The 13,067-nt window shown below is 47.1% G+C and overlaps 1 protein-coding gene across 1 annotated transcript in view; it reads left to right on the forward strand.

Moving 5' to 3' along the window:
• Positions 1–8,833: 8,833 nt before the first annotated feature.
• Atp12a (ATPase H+/K+ transporting non-gastric alpha2 subunit) overlaps positions 8,834–13,067 on the forward strand; it is a 28,697-nt gene continuing 24,463 nt past the window's right edge. The window contains exons 1-3 of the mRNA XM_051143177.1: positions 8,834–9,083; positions 9,757–9,909; positions 11,711–11,770. Coding sequence (XP_050999134.1) covers positions 9,075–9,083; positions 9,757–9,909; positions 11,711–11,770 — 222 coding nt within the window. The 5' untranslated portion in view covers positions 8,834–9,074. The remainder of the gene's footprint in view (positions 9,084–9,756; positions 9,910–11,710; positions 11,771–13,067) is intronic.

Consider the following 13,067-nt stretch of genomic DNA (forward strand, 5'->3'; position numbering starts at 1 on the left):
GAAACAATTGGCAGGGATTTTTATCTCCTTTCTCATAGGCTGTTTTTACATTGGTTCCTATACCTTTCCAGGTTTCAACATCTATGGTTTCTTGGTTAGGAAATCAAGGGTTAAATCTTACTGTTGCTTGTACAAAGTTGCAAGCTGATGCTCTGAATATTTTGTTTCTTTGGATCTTGACAAATATCTCAATAATTGTATAAAATGCTTTGTTGCAGAGCACTGAGAAGAATCCTTGTCTATTTTCTTTTTCTCCCTCACTTAGAGTTACGACCCCTTGGGTCAGAGACTGAAAAATCCTACTCCTTCTCCTATTTAACGAACATTTGTCTTACCTTCGTTGAGGCTGGAGCTCTTCACATTGGGTACCAGTTGTGGGATGTTTCCACCAAGTCCGGATTAGGCAGACTAATGACCCAAATGAAGCGAGAAAGAAGTCCAGTTCGGCATGACTCAGTAGCCGGGGCTGGGTTCAAACTTCTCGAGTCTGACGCTGGGCAGCTTATTTTAGGCATATTTAAGAACAGCATGATTTTGAGGAAAGAGTATCCTGATGATAATTATCTCAATCCCACATGTGCAGCAGAGCTTTTAAAAAGATGTTTACATTGAAACTCTTTACAAAGCAAATATGACCTCGCCCATAAAGATGGGTTCTACTGACTGAGAAAGCAAGCTCAAGATAAAGGTCTAGGGAGGAAGAGTCTGGGATAAACATCCTGGTTAGAGAGATTGATGCGTAGCCTGGCAATACAGACAGCACAGATCACCAGGAGAGTGACCATCTCCACTCCCAGCCTTTTGGGTGAAAAAATGGGCTATACATCCCTTCAGCTGAAGAGGCAAGCCTGTGTGTTTAACTTTTCTGGTTTCCATGGCGCTCATCTGTGAGCACAGGGACCTCGTGTCCTCTACAAGGTTTTAACCCTCCTCTCCTTGGTGGTGTGACAGTCTCCAGGCATCGTTCTGGATCAGCAAGAACTGAGCCTGGGTCTGGAGAGAAAAAAAAGGCTCCAGGGTTGCCCGTTGTATCCCTTCCCTTTTATCCCACTTTCACGAGTAACTTTGTGTTATTTTTCTGCCGTTGCGCCGCGGGATACATTTGCAGAGTCAGAGCAACTTACTTCATGCTGACTTTAGTTGTTGAGTAACCAGGGACAATTATTCAAAATACATCAAGGGAAAAAGGAGCTTGCCAAGATGGTGAAGTAGTCACTGCATATGCCTATCCTGTTGCCACCCTGACTGAAGGAGGCCAAGGCCGTTCTTCTGCTACACCCAAAATCTCACCTGGCATCGTCATTTCAAGCATGAAAATGTGAGGAGTGGGCAAGTTTTACTGGCATCACTGGGGAAAAGAACCACAGTCTGAAATTCTGCCTCGCTTAATTCCTTTGGGTCCTCACTTACGTTTTCTCTCCCATGGCTCTTAGAATAGCTCTGCTTACCTTGAGAACAGCACATAAATATACATTTATTGTGAGCATGGAAGGGGAGGAGTCACCTCAGCTTTTCTAACAGGCTGGCTGAATATCATCTTGCCTTTTGTCTGGTTTCACTCCAAGACTCTTTCTGTCTTAGTTTCACGGGACAGGCTCTCGCTCTGTAGCTTAGGCTGTTTTGGAACTAGCAATCCTCCTGCCTCAACCTGTGGAGTGCTGGATTTTGAGTTTGTGCCATCACACCTACCTTCAATGATCCTGAAAGCGAAATATGCCTACTAAATTCTCAACGTGTTAATTACTTACCTTATTGCTGCAACAGAATGCCTGATAGAAGTAATTCAAGGAGGAAGGGTTTATTCTTGCTCCCAGTTCCAGAGCACAGTCCACTGTAGCAAGAAAGTCAGGGTAGCAGGAGTTTGGGGCAGCTGGTCACATTGCATCCACAGCCAGGAAATAATCACGAATGTATATGCTCAGTTTGTTTCTTCCTTTGCTTCAGGCCCAGATCTCAGCCCTTGGAAACACGCTGCTGGCATTTAAGGTGGCTCTTCCCACCTCAGTTAACCTTACCTAGATCATCTCTCACAGACAGCACCAGAGATTTGTTTCTATAGTAATTCTATCAAGCTGGCAAAAGCAACCTTCATACTCAGGTATGCTTGTGATGTCAACCTTAGTGAGATTCAGAATCACCATGGTAACCAGCCTGTGAGTATGTCTGTGGGGATTTCCTACATCAGGTTGGGAAGACCCAGCCTAAATGTGGTTACACTATTTCACAGGCTAGGTCTCACTCTCCAAAATAAAAACGAGAAAATGGGCTGAGGACAGGCATCCATCACTCTCTGCTCCTTGACTGTGGATTCAGTGTTTGATAAGCGGCCTAATCCTCATGTTCAAATTGGTATCCTCACATTGTCACGCAAAACAAGTACCTTCTCCACTAAGGTGCTTTTGTCGGGTATTTTTAGTCACAGATACAGAAAAAGGTAACTAATACAAAAAACAAATTAGTGCCCAGAAGTCTGTCTGGATAAAGCTGGCCAGGTGGCTCTTAGGCCTTTGGAATTGCTTTGCAGAAGGCACATGGAATGGCTTGGAGCTTCAGGCTGGAAAATCCCTAGATCACTATAAGCAGCGTGTAATGGGCCGCTCCGGTGGGAGTTTTGAGGATCAGAATGCTAAGATAAATGAAGACAGTAGAGGCTGTGGCTAAGGGACTCAGAGGAGAGCAAGGACTCTATGAAGAACTGGACTACAGCCCACTCCCCTGCTGTTCTGGCAAAGACTTCTGCTCAGGTTCTGAGAACTAGAAGTTGCATTTAAAGATAAAGAATTTATTTGTTTGATGGAAGAAACCTCAAAGCAGAAGAGCATTCAGGCTGTGGAAAGGGTATTGTTAATTGCACTTATCCATGTTTACAGTGAGGGAAAGGCAAACATTTGGGCAGAAAAGGTGTTGTTGTTGTTTAATCTGTAGTTTGGTGAGGAAAAGAACACAAGCAAGTGTAAAGTGACAGCCAAGGCAGGTGCATTAAAAAGAGGCTGTAATTGTTAAAGGGAAGCCAATTACTCTGCATGGGGCAGCAGGGCAGCAAGAAGGTGTCTTGAGGACAGGAGAAAGTGACCTCAAGTGAAAAATGAAGCCCCTCTCCAAAACAACCATCTGAGGAATCAGTTCCCCCAGAGTCAGCCTGGAGGGCACACAGCGGCTAATGCCACACATTGATGTAAGGGCATCCGGGTTCACCTGGAGCTGGGCAGCAGAACCTGGTGGCAGCATCCACATGGTGTCTCTTTTGTAAGCACGAAATGTACAAGATTGAGGCGTTCATAGAATCTCGCTTCACAGTTCTAGAAGGCTTCTGGGGCCAAGTAAGCTGAGGCAGGAGTGGAGCTCATCGTACAAGGAAGCCCCGAAAGGCCACTGAATGATGCTGTGGGGTAAGTACGCCAGGAGAGTGGAGATGCCAAGACTATGGGGTTCAGTTGAGGAAGGCTTCAGGCACGGGTGAAGCTGTCCCCAGAGAGGCTGTGTGTGCTGTAAACGAGCTTCAAGGGGGAGCACAGGTTAATCCACGTGATCCCTAGATGCCTAATGTGGAGCTGTAGGATTCGGTGCTTTCCCTGCGGGATTTCAGCCTCGCTTTGGTCCAGGCATTCCTTTCTATGTCCCCACTCTTCCCTTTTAGCACAGGAGAGTTTGTTCTCCGCCATCGTATAGTGAAAGTATGCAACTGGCTTTTATTTCATAAAAGCAACAGTTAAGAGACTTTGGACTTTTAAACATTGTGAAAACTGGTAAAGACCATGGGTATTTTTAAATTTTGGATTAAATGGATTTTTGTATTATAAGATGGCAGCGGGCTTATGGGAACAAGAGATGGAAGGCCGTGGCTTAAGAGCGGCAGGTTTGAGTGGCACATTGACAAGGGGTGGAGTTGTGATGGTTAACCTGGATTGTCAACTTGATAGGAATTGGCATCATGGCATCACTGGGGAAACAAGCTCTGAGTATGTCTTTGGGCGATTTTCTAGACAAGGTTAGCCAAGGTGGGAAGACCTGCACCAAATGGTTGGTACCGCTCTATGGCTGGGTTCTCAGGCTACATACAAAAGGTAAGGCGAGCTGGTCACTAGCATGACTCTCTGTCTCCTGACTGTGGATACGGTGTGGCCAGCTGCCTCAAATTCCTACCATGATGGACTCGACCTCTAAGTTGTAAAGCAAAATCAGGCCCTTGTCATTTCAGTTGATTTTAGGCGGGCGCTTCATCACAGCGCCAGGAAGGCAACTAGTAACAATCCTAAAGTACCTGTGGCAGAACAGCCATGTAACTCAGTTGGCTGTGTGCCTGCTCACCGTACAGGAAGCCCTGGGCTAAGCCTTCAGCCTCATGTAAAAGAAAAGACCAGGTGAGGGCCCGGATGCTTGCTGCCAAGCATGAGAGCTTCGGTTCAGTTTCTGGAACTTCCATGGGTTCTCCTCTGACTGTCATATAACACACACAGATGTACAGCCAAACCTACACACACAGATGTACAGCCAAACCTACACACACAGATGTACAGCCAAACCTACACACACAGATGTACAGCCAAACCTACACACACAGATATACAGCCAAACCTACACACACAGATGTACAGCCAAACCTACACACACAGATGTACAGCCAAACCTACACACACAGATGTACAGCCAAACCTACACACACAGATGTATAGCCAAACCTACACACACAGATGTACAGCCAAACCTACACACACAGATGTACAGCCAAACCTACACACACAGATGTACAGCCAAACCTACACACACAGATATACAGCCAAACTTACACACACAGATGTACAGCCAAACCTACACACACAGATATACAGCCAAACCTGCCATGGTGATTTGAATGAAAAACGGTCACCATAGGCTCATAGGGAGGGGCACTACTAGGGGGTGTGGCCATGTTGGAGGAAGTGTGTCACTGGGGGATGGGCTTTGAAGTTTCAGATGCTCAAGCCAGGCCTAGTGTCTCTCTCTTTTCCTGCTGCCTGATGATCTGGACGCAGAACTCTCTGATACCTCTCCAGGCTATGTCTGCACACCGCCATGCTTCCTGCCATGATGACAATGGACTAAATCTCTGAAGTGTAAGCCAGTCACAGTTAAATGCTTTCCTTTACAAGAGTTGCCATGGTCATGGCCTCTGTTCATGGCAATAGAAACCTTAGCTAAGACACCCCTACATACAAAAAGTAAATAAGTAAAAATGAAAAGAAAAATTTCATGGCACATATCTCTAATCCTAGCACTTTGATAGAAAGAACAGACATTCAAGGTCACCTTCAGCTACATGGCAAGGTTGAAGCCAGTCTAAACTACATGAGACCTTGTCCCAGCAATAAATAAATAAAAATCGAAAGGCATTCAGATTACAACTATTTTCCCAACTGCCTCTTAAAAGGAAAGAGTTGAGGCAAGCACAGTGACACAGGTCTATAGTCTCAGCTACTTAGGAGACTGACATGGGATGGTTGCTTAAGTCTAGGGGTTCTGAGTCAGCCTGGGCAACAGGGTGAGCGAGACCTTGTCTCAAAAAGGAAAAAGATAATTTTTATTTTCTGAAAAAAAAAAGCTGTCTTAGGGGGGTAGAAGTGGGGGATATCGAGAGATGTAATACAGAAGACAAGTAGAATAAATACTTCCAGAGAGGTAAGCACAACACAAAGACCACAGTTAAAACACGGTGTGCTGGAGATCTGCCAAGAGGGTAGCTTTGGGCTCTTGCTACGGAAAAAAGAAAAGAAAGGATAAGGATGTGAGAGGGGGATGGATTAATCAGTTGTAATCCAGTAAATCTTGCTGTGCCTATCAAAACATCATACTGTATATTTAAAATATGATTTATTTTAGGCCAGGAGTGATGGCTATGCTTATAACCTCAACACTTTCTAACCCGAGTCAGAAAGACTGCTGGAAGCTCAAGACCATTCTGAACTACATAATGAATCCAGAGCCAGCCTAAGCTAGATGGATTTGCTGACCTTGTTTTAAACAAAATAAATAGCAATATGACACACACACAAACACACAAACACACACACCACATACATGTACACACACAAACACACACGAAAAATCAAAGCCTCAAAACCAAGTGGTGGAGAATAAACCCTGGGTGGCCAACTATGTCCCAGGAGCACTGTATTTCAGGGAGGCTGTCTACAAGGCAGGAGAGAGTCTATCCTGGGCAAGCAAGCCAGTTGCCTCTGCAGAACCCCTAGCAGCCTCTGCCTGCTTCTGCTGATGCCACTGTGTGTGCTGGCCTCAGTCGTCAGCAGCCCTGAGCGGGATCCGTGCTGAAGTTTATGAGCCAGTCTCTGAACAGCAGCCTTCCCCCCACCCCCCAGGCAGGATGTTCATATACCAACCTTGGCGTTTCCTAAAGTGAAGAAATGAGGAAACAACATTATAGAGGTGATTTAGGCTGCAGCTTTGTTTTGCTTTTGTTTTTTCCATTCTCATTTCAACACCAGGCAGCCCTGGTCAGCAGGGAAATGCTGCCCAGTCATTACCTGGCACGCTGAGCCGATGCAGGTGTGTGGGGAGGGTTTTGGGTGGGGACAGTCCACTGTGTAGGAGAGGAATCCGGAGACAGGAGAGGCACCAGCCTATCCGGATGTGAAACAGGAGGCAAAACTTCCTCTTCCAGTTGTCACCTGGGCCCTTTTCCCTGTAGGTTTGGATCTTCACAGTCACTCCTCATGGCCAGCTGGTGGACAGCCCTCTCCGCACCAGACCTTGCAGCCTGTCTCTCATCTATCTTCTTCAGAGAACGCAGAGTGACAGGGAAGGGAAAGAAAAAGGAAAACCGAGGCAGCCAAGTAATAAAACCTCACCCCCTGTCCCCACTGTGATCTGTTTTCATTGTGGTGACAGAAGGCTTGAGGCTGGGTGATTTATGAGGATGAGAGGCTTTAACTTGGTTCATTCTTCTGGAAGCTGCATCTGGTGATGGTCACGGGCTCTCTGTAGAAAACCAAAGTGGTACAAGGCATCACACGGCAGGAGGGGTGTGTATCTTGTATTGCAGATCCTTTTTTCCACATTCCTTCACTCAACAGCCCACTCGTGGAGGCAGGATTGGGTCACTTTACGTCCTAATCTCTAAGGGCAACGTTTGGCCCCACTTCTGTGTCTTATTCCTTCCTTGCTAGTTTTCCTATTCAGAGTAGCACCACGCCACTGAACTACATGCCCAGCCCAGAGCCCGCCTCTCTTGTTAGACCTTCCAAAGAGGATTAAACTTCAATGTGAGTTTTAAAGACATTTAAAACATACCCCCACCCACTCCCCACAGATGTTCCTTTTCTTTAAACTCTTAATAGTTTTATGCCCACAACATTTATGTCAGTCGTTATTTTTTCCTCACTAAGTTTACCTCTTCAACTCAACCATAATTTCTAGAGGGCAGAGAATGTCCTCATTTTGGCTACAGACAGAATTCTGCCTAAAAATGGGCAAGCTTGGATTGTAGGCAGAGTCCACGGCCAAACTCTGGCAAGCCAGGGTAAGCAAGTCCTCAGTAGTTCCCGCCTCACAAATATGTCTGTCTGTCAGATTTTTGGGCCAGAAGGCTGAAGCCGATGCTCTAACGTTATAGGGAGTTTTGGGTGACTGTTCAGGCAGCAAACTGTCTCTGTCACTTTTTTTCCACTTTGGAAGCTGTTAACCTGCACTTCCTGTTTACCTAGCTAATTAATTTTTATTCCTTCTCAAGTCTCTGATGGGGTTGAAGACCAGATAGTACAGTTTTACAGTTAAGCTTAGTTGTTTAGAGGTTAAGATGTTTCTAGGTCTCGATAGATGTTTTAAGTTGATAGAGATGAGATATGATAGATATTGATTTGCATTCAGAATTTTAGACTCAGCAAGACAGGAAAGATGTTTCCTTCAAATTAGCCAAAACATTATGAATGTAACCTTAATATAATTCCTGATTGTTTCGTGGTTCTTCTTGCTATATGTAGTTTTATTTTATATATGTGCAATAATATAAATGTATATGTAAAATAATAAATAAATGAATGAATAAATAAATAAAAAGTCCCACCCAAAGCTTGGCTCCACATACCAGCAGCCTGCTCCTCCTCAGGAGCCCCGATCTAACCTTCCTAAAGTTGCTGCACCTGCCCCCAGATCCCCAGATCCTCTCTGCTTCCAATATGGCTTCAAAACTCCAGGTTTTTATTTTTTCTCTGAATCTTTACAACATAACTAGCTACTCCTTCAAGTCTTTGGCAGTTAGCCTGTCTGCTACGGATGGGGCATCACTTACCTAAGTAAATGCACGCCAGAATCGGTATTGTCAAGTCACCTTAGATAGATTATTGCTGGTAGACTCTGCAACTCCCCCCACCCCTACCCCGACCCGGTTTACACATTTTTTTTTTATAAATTCCTTTATTGGTAAGGAAACTGCATTTTAAAAAGAAAGTGGGTGTGGATTTTCATAAAAGTTCCACAGGGCGTGGATGCGCTCCAGGCTTGCTGGAGCCGGGGGCTCAGACTGACAGGCAGGAAGGAACTCCTGGTGCTTGCACGGGGGCTGCACGCAGCTGGCGCGTGCCACTGCTCTTGCGCCACAAGCTTCGCGTCATCGCCAGACCCGCCCAAAGGGAGACCCCGCTTCCCCCAGCCACATATCAAGAAGGGTCCCCACCTTAGACCCTCCAACCTCTGGTTACCAATCCTACCCCCACCCAAGTTTGAGCTCCCTCCGGTTTCCCACCCCAGGGGCGTCCCCAGTCCTGCGTTCGCCCTAGGTATGTGGGCGGAGCGCACGGCATTTAAGGCGCACGCCGCCTCTCTCGGACAGCGGCTGGGGATAGGCCGCGGAGGTGCTTGCAGGGTCGGGATCTGCGCCTTGTCTGCAACGCCAGCATCGTCGCGGTCAACGCTCAGGAACCCGGACCTGCACACCACCGCGGCCGCCGCCACCGAAAGACCGGACTTGTCCCTGCGCACCACTGCCCCGCACTCCACTAAGGCTACACGCGTCTTAATTTCAGCGCGCCAGCATCCCGTGTCCTTACATCCGTTTTCCAACGGGTTGGACCACCGGCCACAGCATGCGCCGGGTACGTGCAGCCTCCTCGTCTATTGGGGACCTTAGGAGACCATCAGGAAGAGGTGGAAAAAGAAAAAGAAATGCTTGGTCTTGGGACAATAAGGGGTGGGAGATCTTAGCACTAAACTCACTTCCAGCCACCAAGAATATATATGGTAATTAAGCAGACAGTGTATAGAAGACAGTATAGATGTGTAGGAAGGGTCCCCAAGGTTGCCAAGCCAGCGGCATAGCACCTGTTCTGCAAGCTCCTATTTGGAGATGACGCTAGGCTTCTGTTGGATGCAAGGTGGTTTGAAAACTCAGCGTTGCCATGAGCCTGTTTGAAACTTCACCACTTCTCTACGGAAGAAAGGTGACACAGCTGGTGTGACCCATGGACCAAGGCGCTGGGGAAACTTGTTAATTTTTCCACCTGCCCCGCTTCAGAGAAGGGGGGTGGGCCTGAAAAAAATGCTGTCAAGGCTCTGCCCGCAGAGCCTCGTGTCTCCACAGAGAAGACGGGATATATTTTTGCAAGGGAAGGAGGGAGACTTAGCACTTCAGGTGCCCCACTTCGTCTCCAGGTGGGGGTGACCAGCACTCTTCTTCCTCTAGGCATCTCCCCACCCTCTGGGCGAAACGAGGCGCCTCCTCTGGAACACTTACCTGGAGCTAATATTGCACCTCTGCCTCTCTTCCAGAAAACAGAAATTTATTCTGTGGAGCTCAACGGAACTAAAGATGTCAAGCCGACAGACCAGGAAGATAACAAAAAGTGGAAGGGAACGAAGAGCAGAGACTCAGAACCCAATAAAAATCATGAGAAAGAAGAGCTTAAGAAAGAACTTGATCTGGTCAGTCTGGTGCCTCCTCTCCTAAGAACTTGTCCCTATAGCCTCCCTCTGGTAAAGGGAAGAAAAGGGGGGGGGGGGTCTCCGTGGTTTGGAATACCCTGGAGGGACTCCAGACTGTTTGTTTGTTGTTAAGAGTGTGATGATATCTTTCCTTGTTGTGTCCTATCTTCCTGAGTCCTCTGGTGGTCACCCTTCTATCCTTGCTGCCAGATTCCTGTGTTCTGGTTGGAGGCAGTCCCAGCTGAGACAGGGGAGGTTTAATTGTAAGCCCCAGAGGCAGACCCCCCCCCCATTTTGAACCTCTTTCGTGACATATAAGTAACTATGTGTCTGTCTTCCGGTAGCAAGAAAAAATGTGTGAGCTACAGCCTGCAAGGAGGGAAAGGCAAAGCCACAGGCCTGGTGAGGTTTTATGTGTTCCTGGAAAAACAGCTCCAGGGGTAGAAATGCTGGGCCTGGATTCCACAATCACCGGCTCCATCTAAGTCCTGCTCCAGGACTGAGCTGTAACTGGGCACAATCAAGCTAGCTCTATAAAAACTCAGCTTCCCGCTTCCCACCCCTGGCACAGCGAGAGCCTGCGGCAGCCAGCAAATACTACAAATCAGAGCCCTTTAACATCCCTGAAGAGCTTGTTCAACATCTAACAGCGAGCACACTGTTGGGCTGTTGTGTCCCTGCGCCCTGACAGACGTTTGAGGACACAGCTCAGAAGTTGAACTGACCTGAGTTTAAATGTGACTGGCGCTCCTTTTCCTCTTTTCACGCATCTTTAACCCCAGCACTTAGAAGGCTAAGGTGGGAGTGATCGTGAGTTCAAAGCCAGACTGGGCTGCATTCTGAGACCTGATTAAAGAGGGAGAAAGTGATGCCTATCTGTTAAGGTTGTGGGTTGACCGAGGTAGGTCAGAGCAAAAAGTAGTAATAGGTAATCCACAAAATGAGTTGTTATGTTCTGTAAGTCTCTGGTGTTTAAGATCGAAGACACACCTGTTTTCCCTTGAGGTTGCCACTTGAATATACAGCCTGCTAATTCTTAAATTGTATCTATATCTACTGATTGATATTATTTTTGGATGCAAGGTCTTGCTATGAAGTTCATATTGGCCTGGTACTTGATATGTGGTCCAGCTAGCCTTGAACTTTGATACTCTTGTGTGGGCCTCCCAAAAGTCCTGAGTCTGAATACTGTATAAAACACCATTCCTACATGAGCCCATTTTCCTGCTTTGTTCCTGCCCTCCCTCCACTTTCTCAAGTCTCTCACAAGAGCCCTGCAGTTTGCAACATGGTGCTTGAATGCCTTTGTATCTTGATCTCTATGGCAAATTACAGCCTTGGAACTAATGGTTCTGAAGGCTAAGCCTGGGCTACAGACGGAGCGCCCACAACCACAGCCTCCCTCTGCCTCTCCCCTCCTCCCTGCGCTCATCCCACATCACCTCCAGCCAGTCTCAGCACCCAGGTCTGAATGAAGTACCCAACTAGCTTGTAGCTACAAGAGGAGGGTGCCAAGGCTCGCATGAGCTGGAGAGCAGGTTGAGGCAAGTAAGCAGTGTATTGCTCATAAAAACCAAGGGCAGTGCCTGATGTCAATGGCAAGTGCAGTACGTACTCACAGGGCAGGCGGAGAGTCAAGACAAGGCTCTCCTGCATTAGCACCTCTACTCACTGTGCAGCCTTCTTTCCTCCCCTTCAACCTTCCTGGCTCCTTCTATCCTCAGTGCTACTTGCAGCTCTCATAGTGGGTGGAGTCTTTGGGGATGATGTCATTTACTCCCTTTCCTTTTGTGAATTCCAGGATGACCACAGGCTCAGCAATACAGAATTGGAACAGAAATATGGCACAGACATCATCCAGGTGAGCCATCAGGGCACTGAAGGTCTTGACTGTACAAAGAGGGCTGCTGGTGTGTTCAGCCTGTGGGTGACTTAGGGCCACACCTGTGAAACTATTAGTGTTCTGTATGGCATGTCTGACCCAAGGCCTCAGCCAGGGTTTTCTACTGAGCTAGATTCCCAGGCATGGACACCAAGGGAGCTGTGGTCCCCGAATTATATAGGCTTTCCTCAAGGTCATGGCCAGAAGATGTTTTATGAAGGAAAATGGTGCATGGGGCTCTTTTTATTGGATGCTGGGTAGGCCACTGTTAGAAAGTAAGGTCCCAGAGTCTCCACCTCAGAGCCCAAGGTATCAGAGCACCCTGGTGTGCTCTCAAGATTTTACAAATTCACTACACATGTATTGCTTCCTTCTATGAATTCAAATCCAAGTTCCATTTCAAAAGTTTGAGTCTTGTTTTTAAAAGCATTTGTTTGCTTGTTTGTTTTTATGTATATGAGTGGTTTGGGCTGCATGTGTGTACATGCATGCAGTGCCTGCAGAGGCCAGAAGAGGGCATCAGACACCCATGGGACTGTTATAGATGGTTGTGCATTGCCATGTGGGTGCTGAGAGCCAAGCCTCACGCCTCTGGGAGAGCAGCAAACGCTCTTATTGGCTGAACTATCGCTCTGGCCCAAGTTTGAACCTCTTAACAGAAAATGCATATTCATTTGTTCAAATGAGAGAGAAAGAGAGAGAGACAGAGAGAGACAGAGAGAGACAGAGACAGAGACACAGAGACAGAGACAGAGAGACAGAGACAGAGAGAGCGAGACAGAGAGAGAGAAAGAGAGAAGACAGACTTACTATGCGGTTCCCGCACTGGATTGGCAGTGAGAGAAAAGCAGGAGCAGGTAATCCTGCCATTAAGGCAGCAGATTGTGCAAGGAAGCTTAGCACTAACTTTTTACAACCAGGGTGACAATGACAATGAGCATTTGAATCTATACAAGGAGAGACAGGTAATTTCTGAGCAGAGGGACCAGAACAGACTACAGTGTCTGAATGGGGCTCAGAGGGATGACTTAGATATAAGTCTGAAGGAATACCCAAAGGGTCAGGAAGGGTAAGGTGGGTGTGGAGAGCGACCTGGGCTTTCCAGCGTGACTTGTGCATGGAACAGGCCAAGGAAGAGTGAGGTATTGGGGTGCCTAGGGAAAGTCCTGAGTGACATCATACACGTCCATGTGGAGCTGAGGGGGAGGAGCTACATTAATTGTATATGCAGGCACAGCTTCTAGATAAAAGTAATCTGACCAAAAAAAAAAAAAAT

Source organism: Acomys russatus, chromosome 3 (assembly GCF_903995435.1).
Source record: "Acomys russatus chromosome 3, mAcoRus1.1, whole genome shotgun sequence".
Lineage (NCBI taxonomy): Eukaryota > Metazoa > Chordata > Mammalia > Rodentia > Muridae > Acomys > Acomys russatus.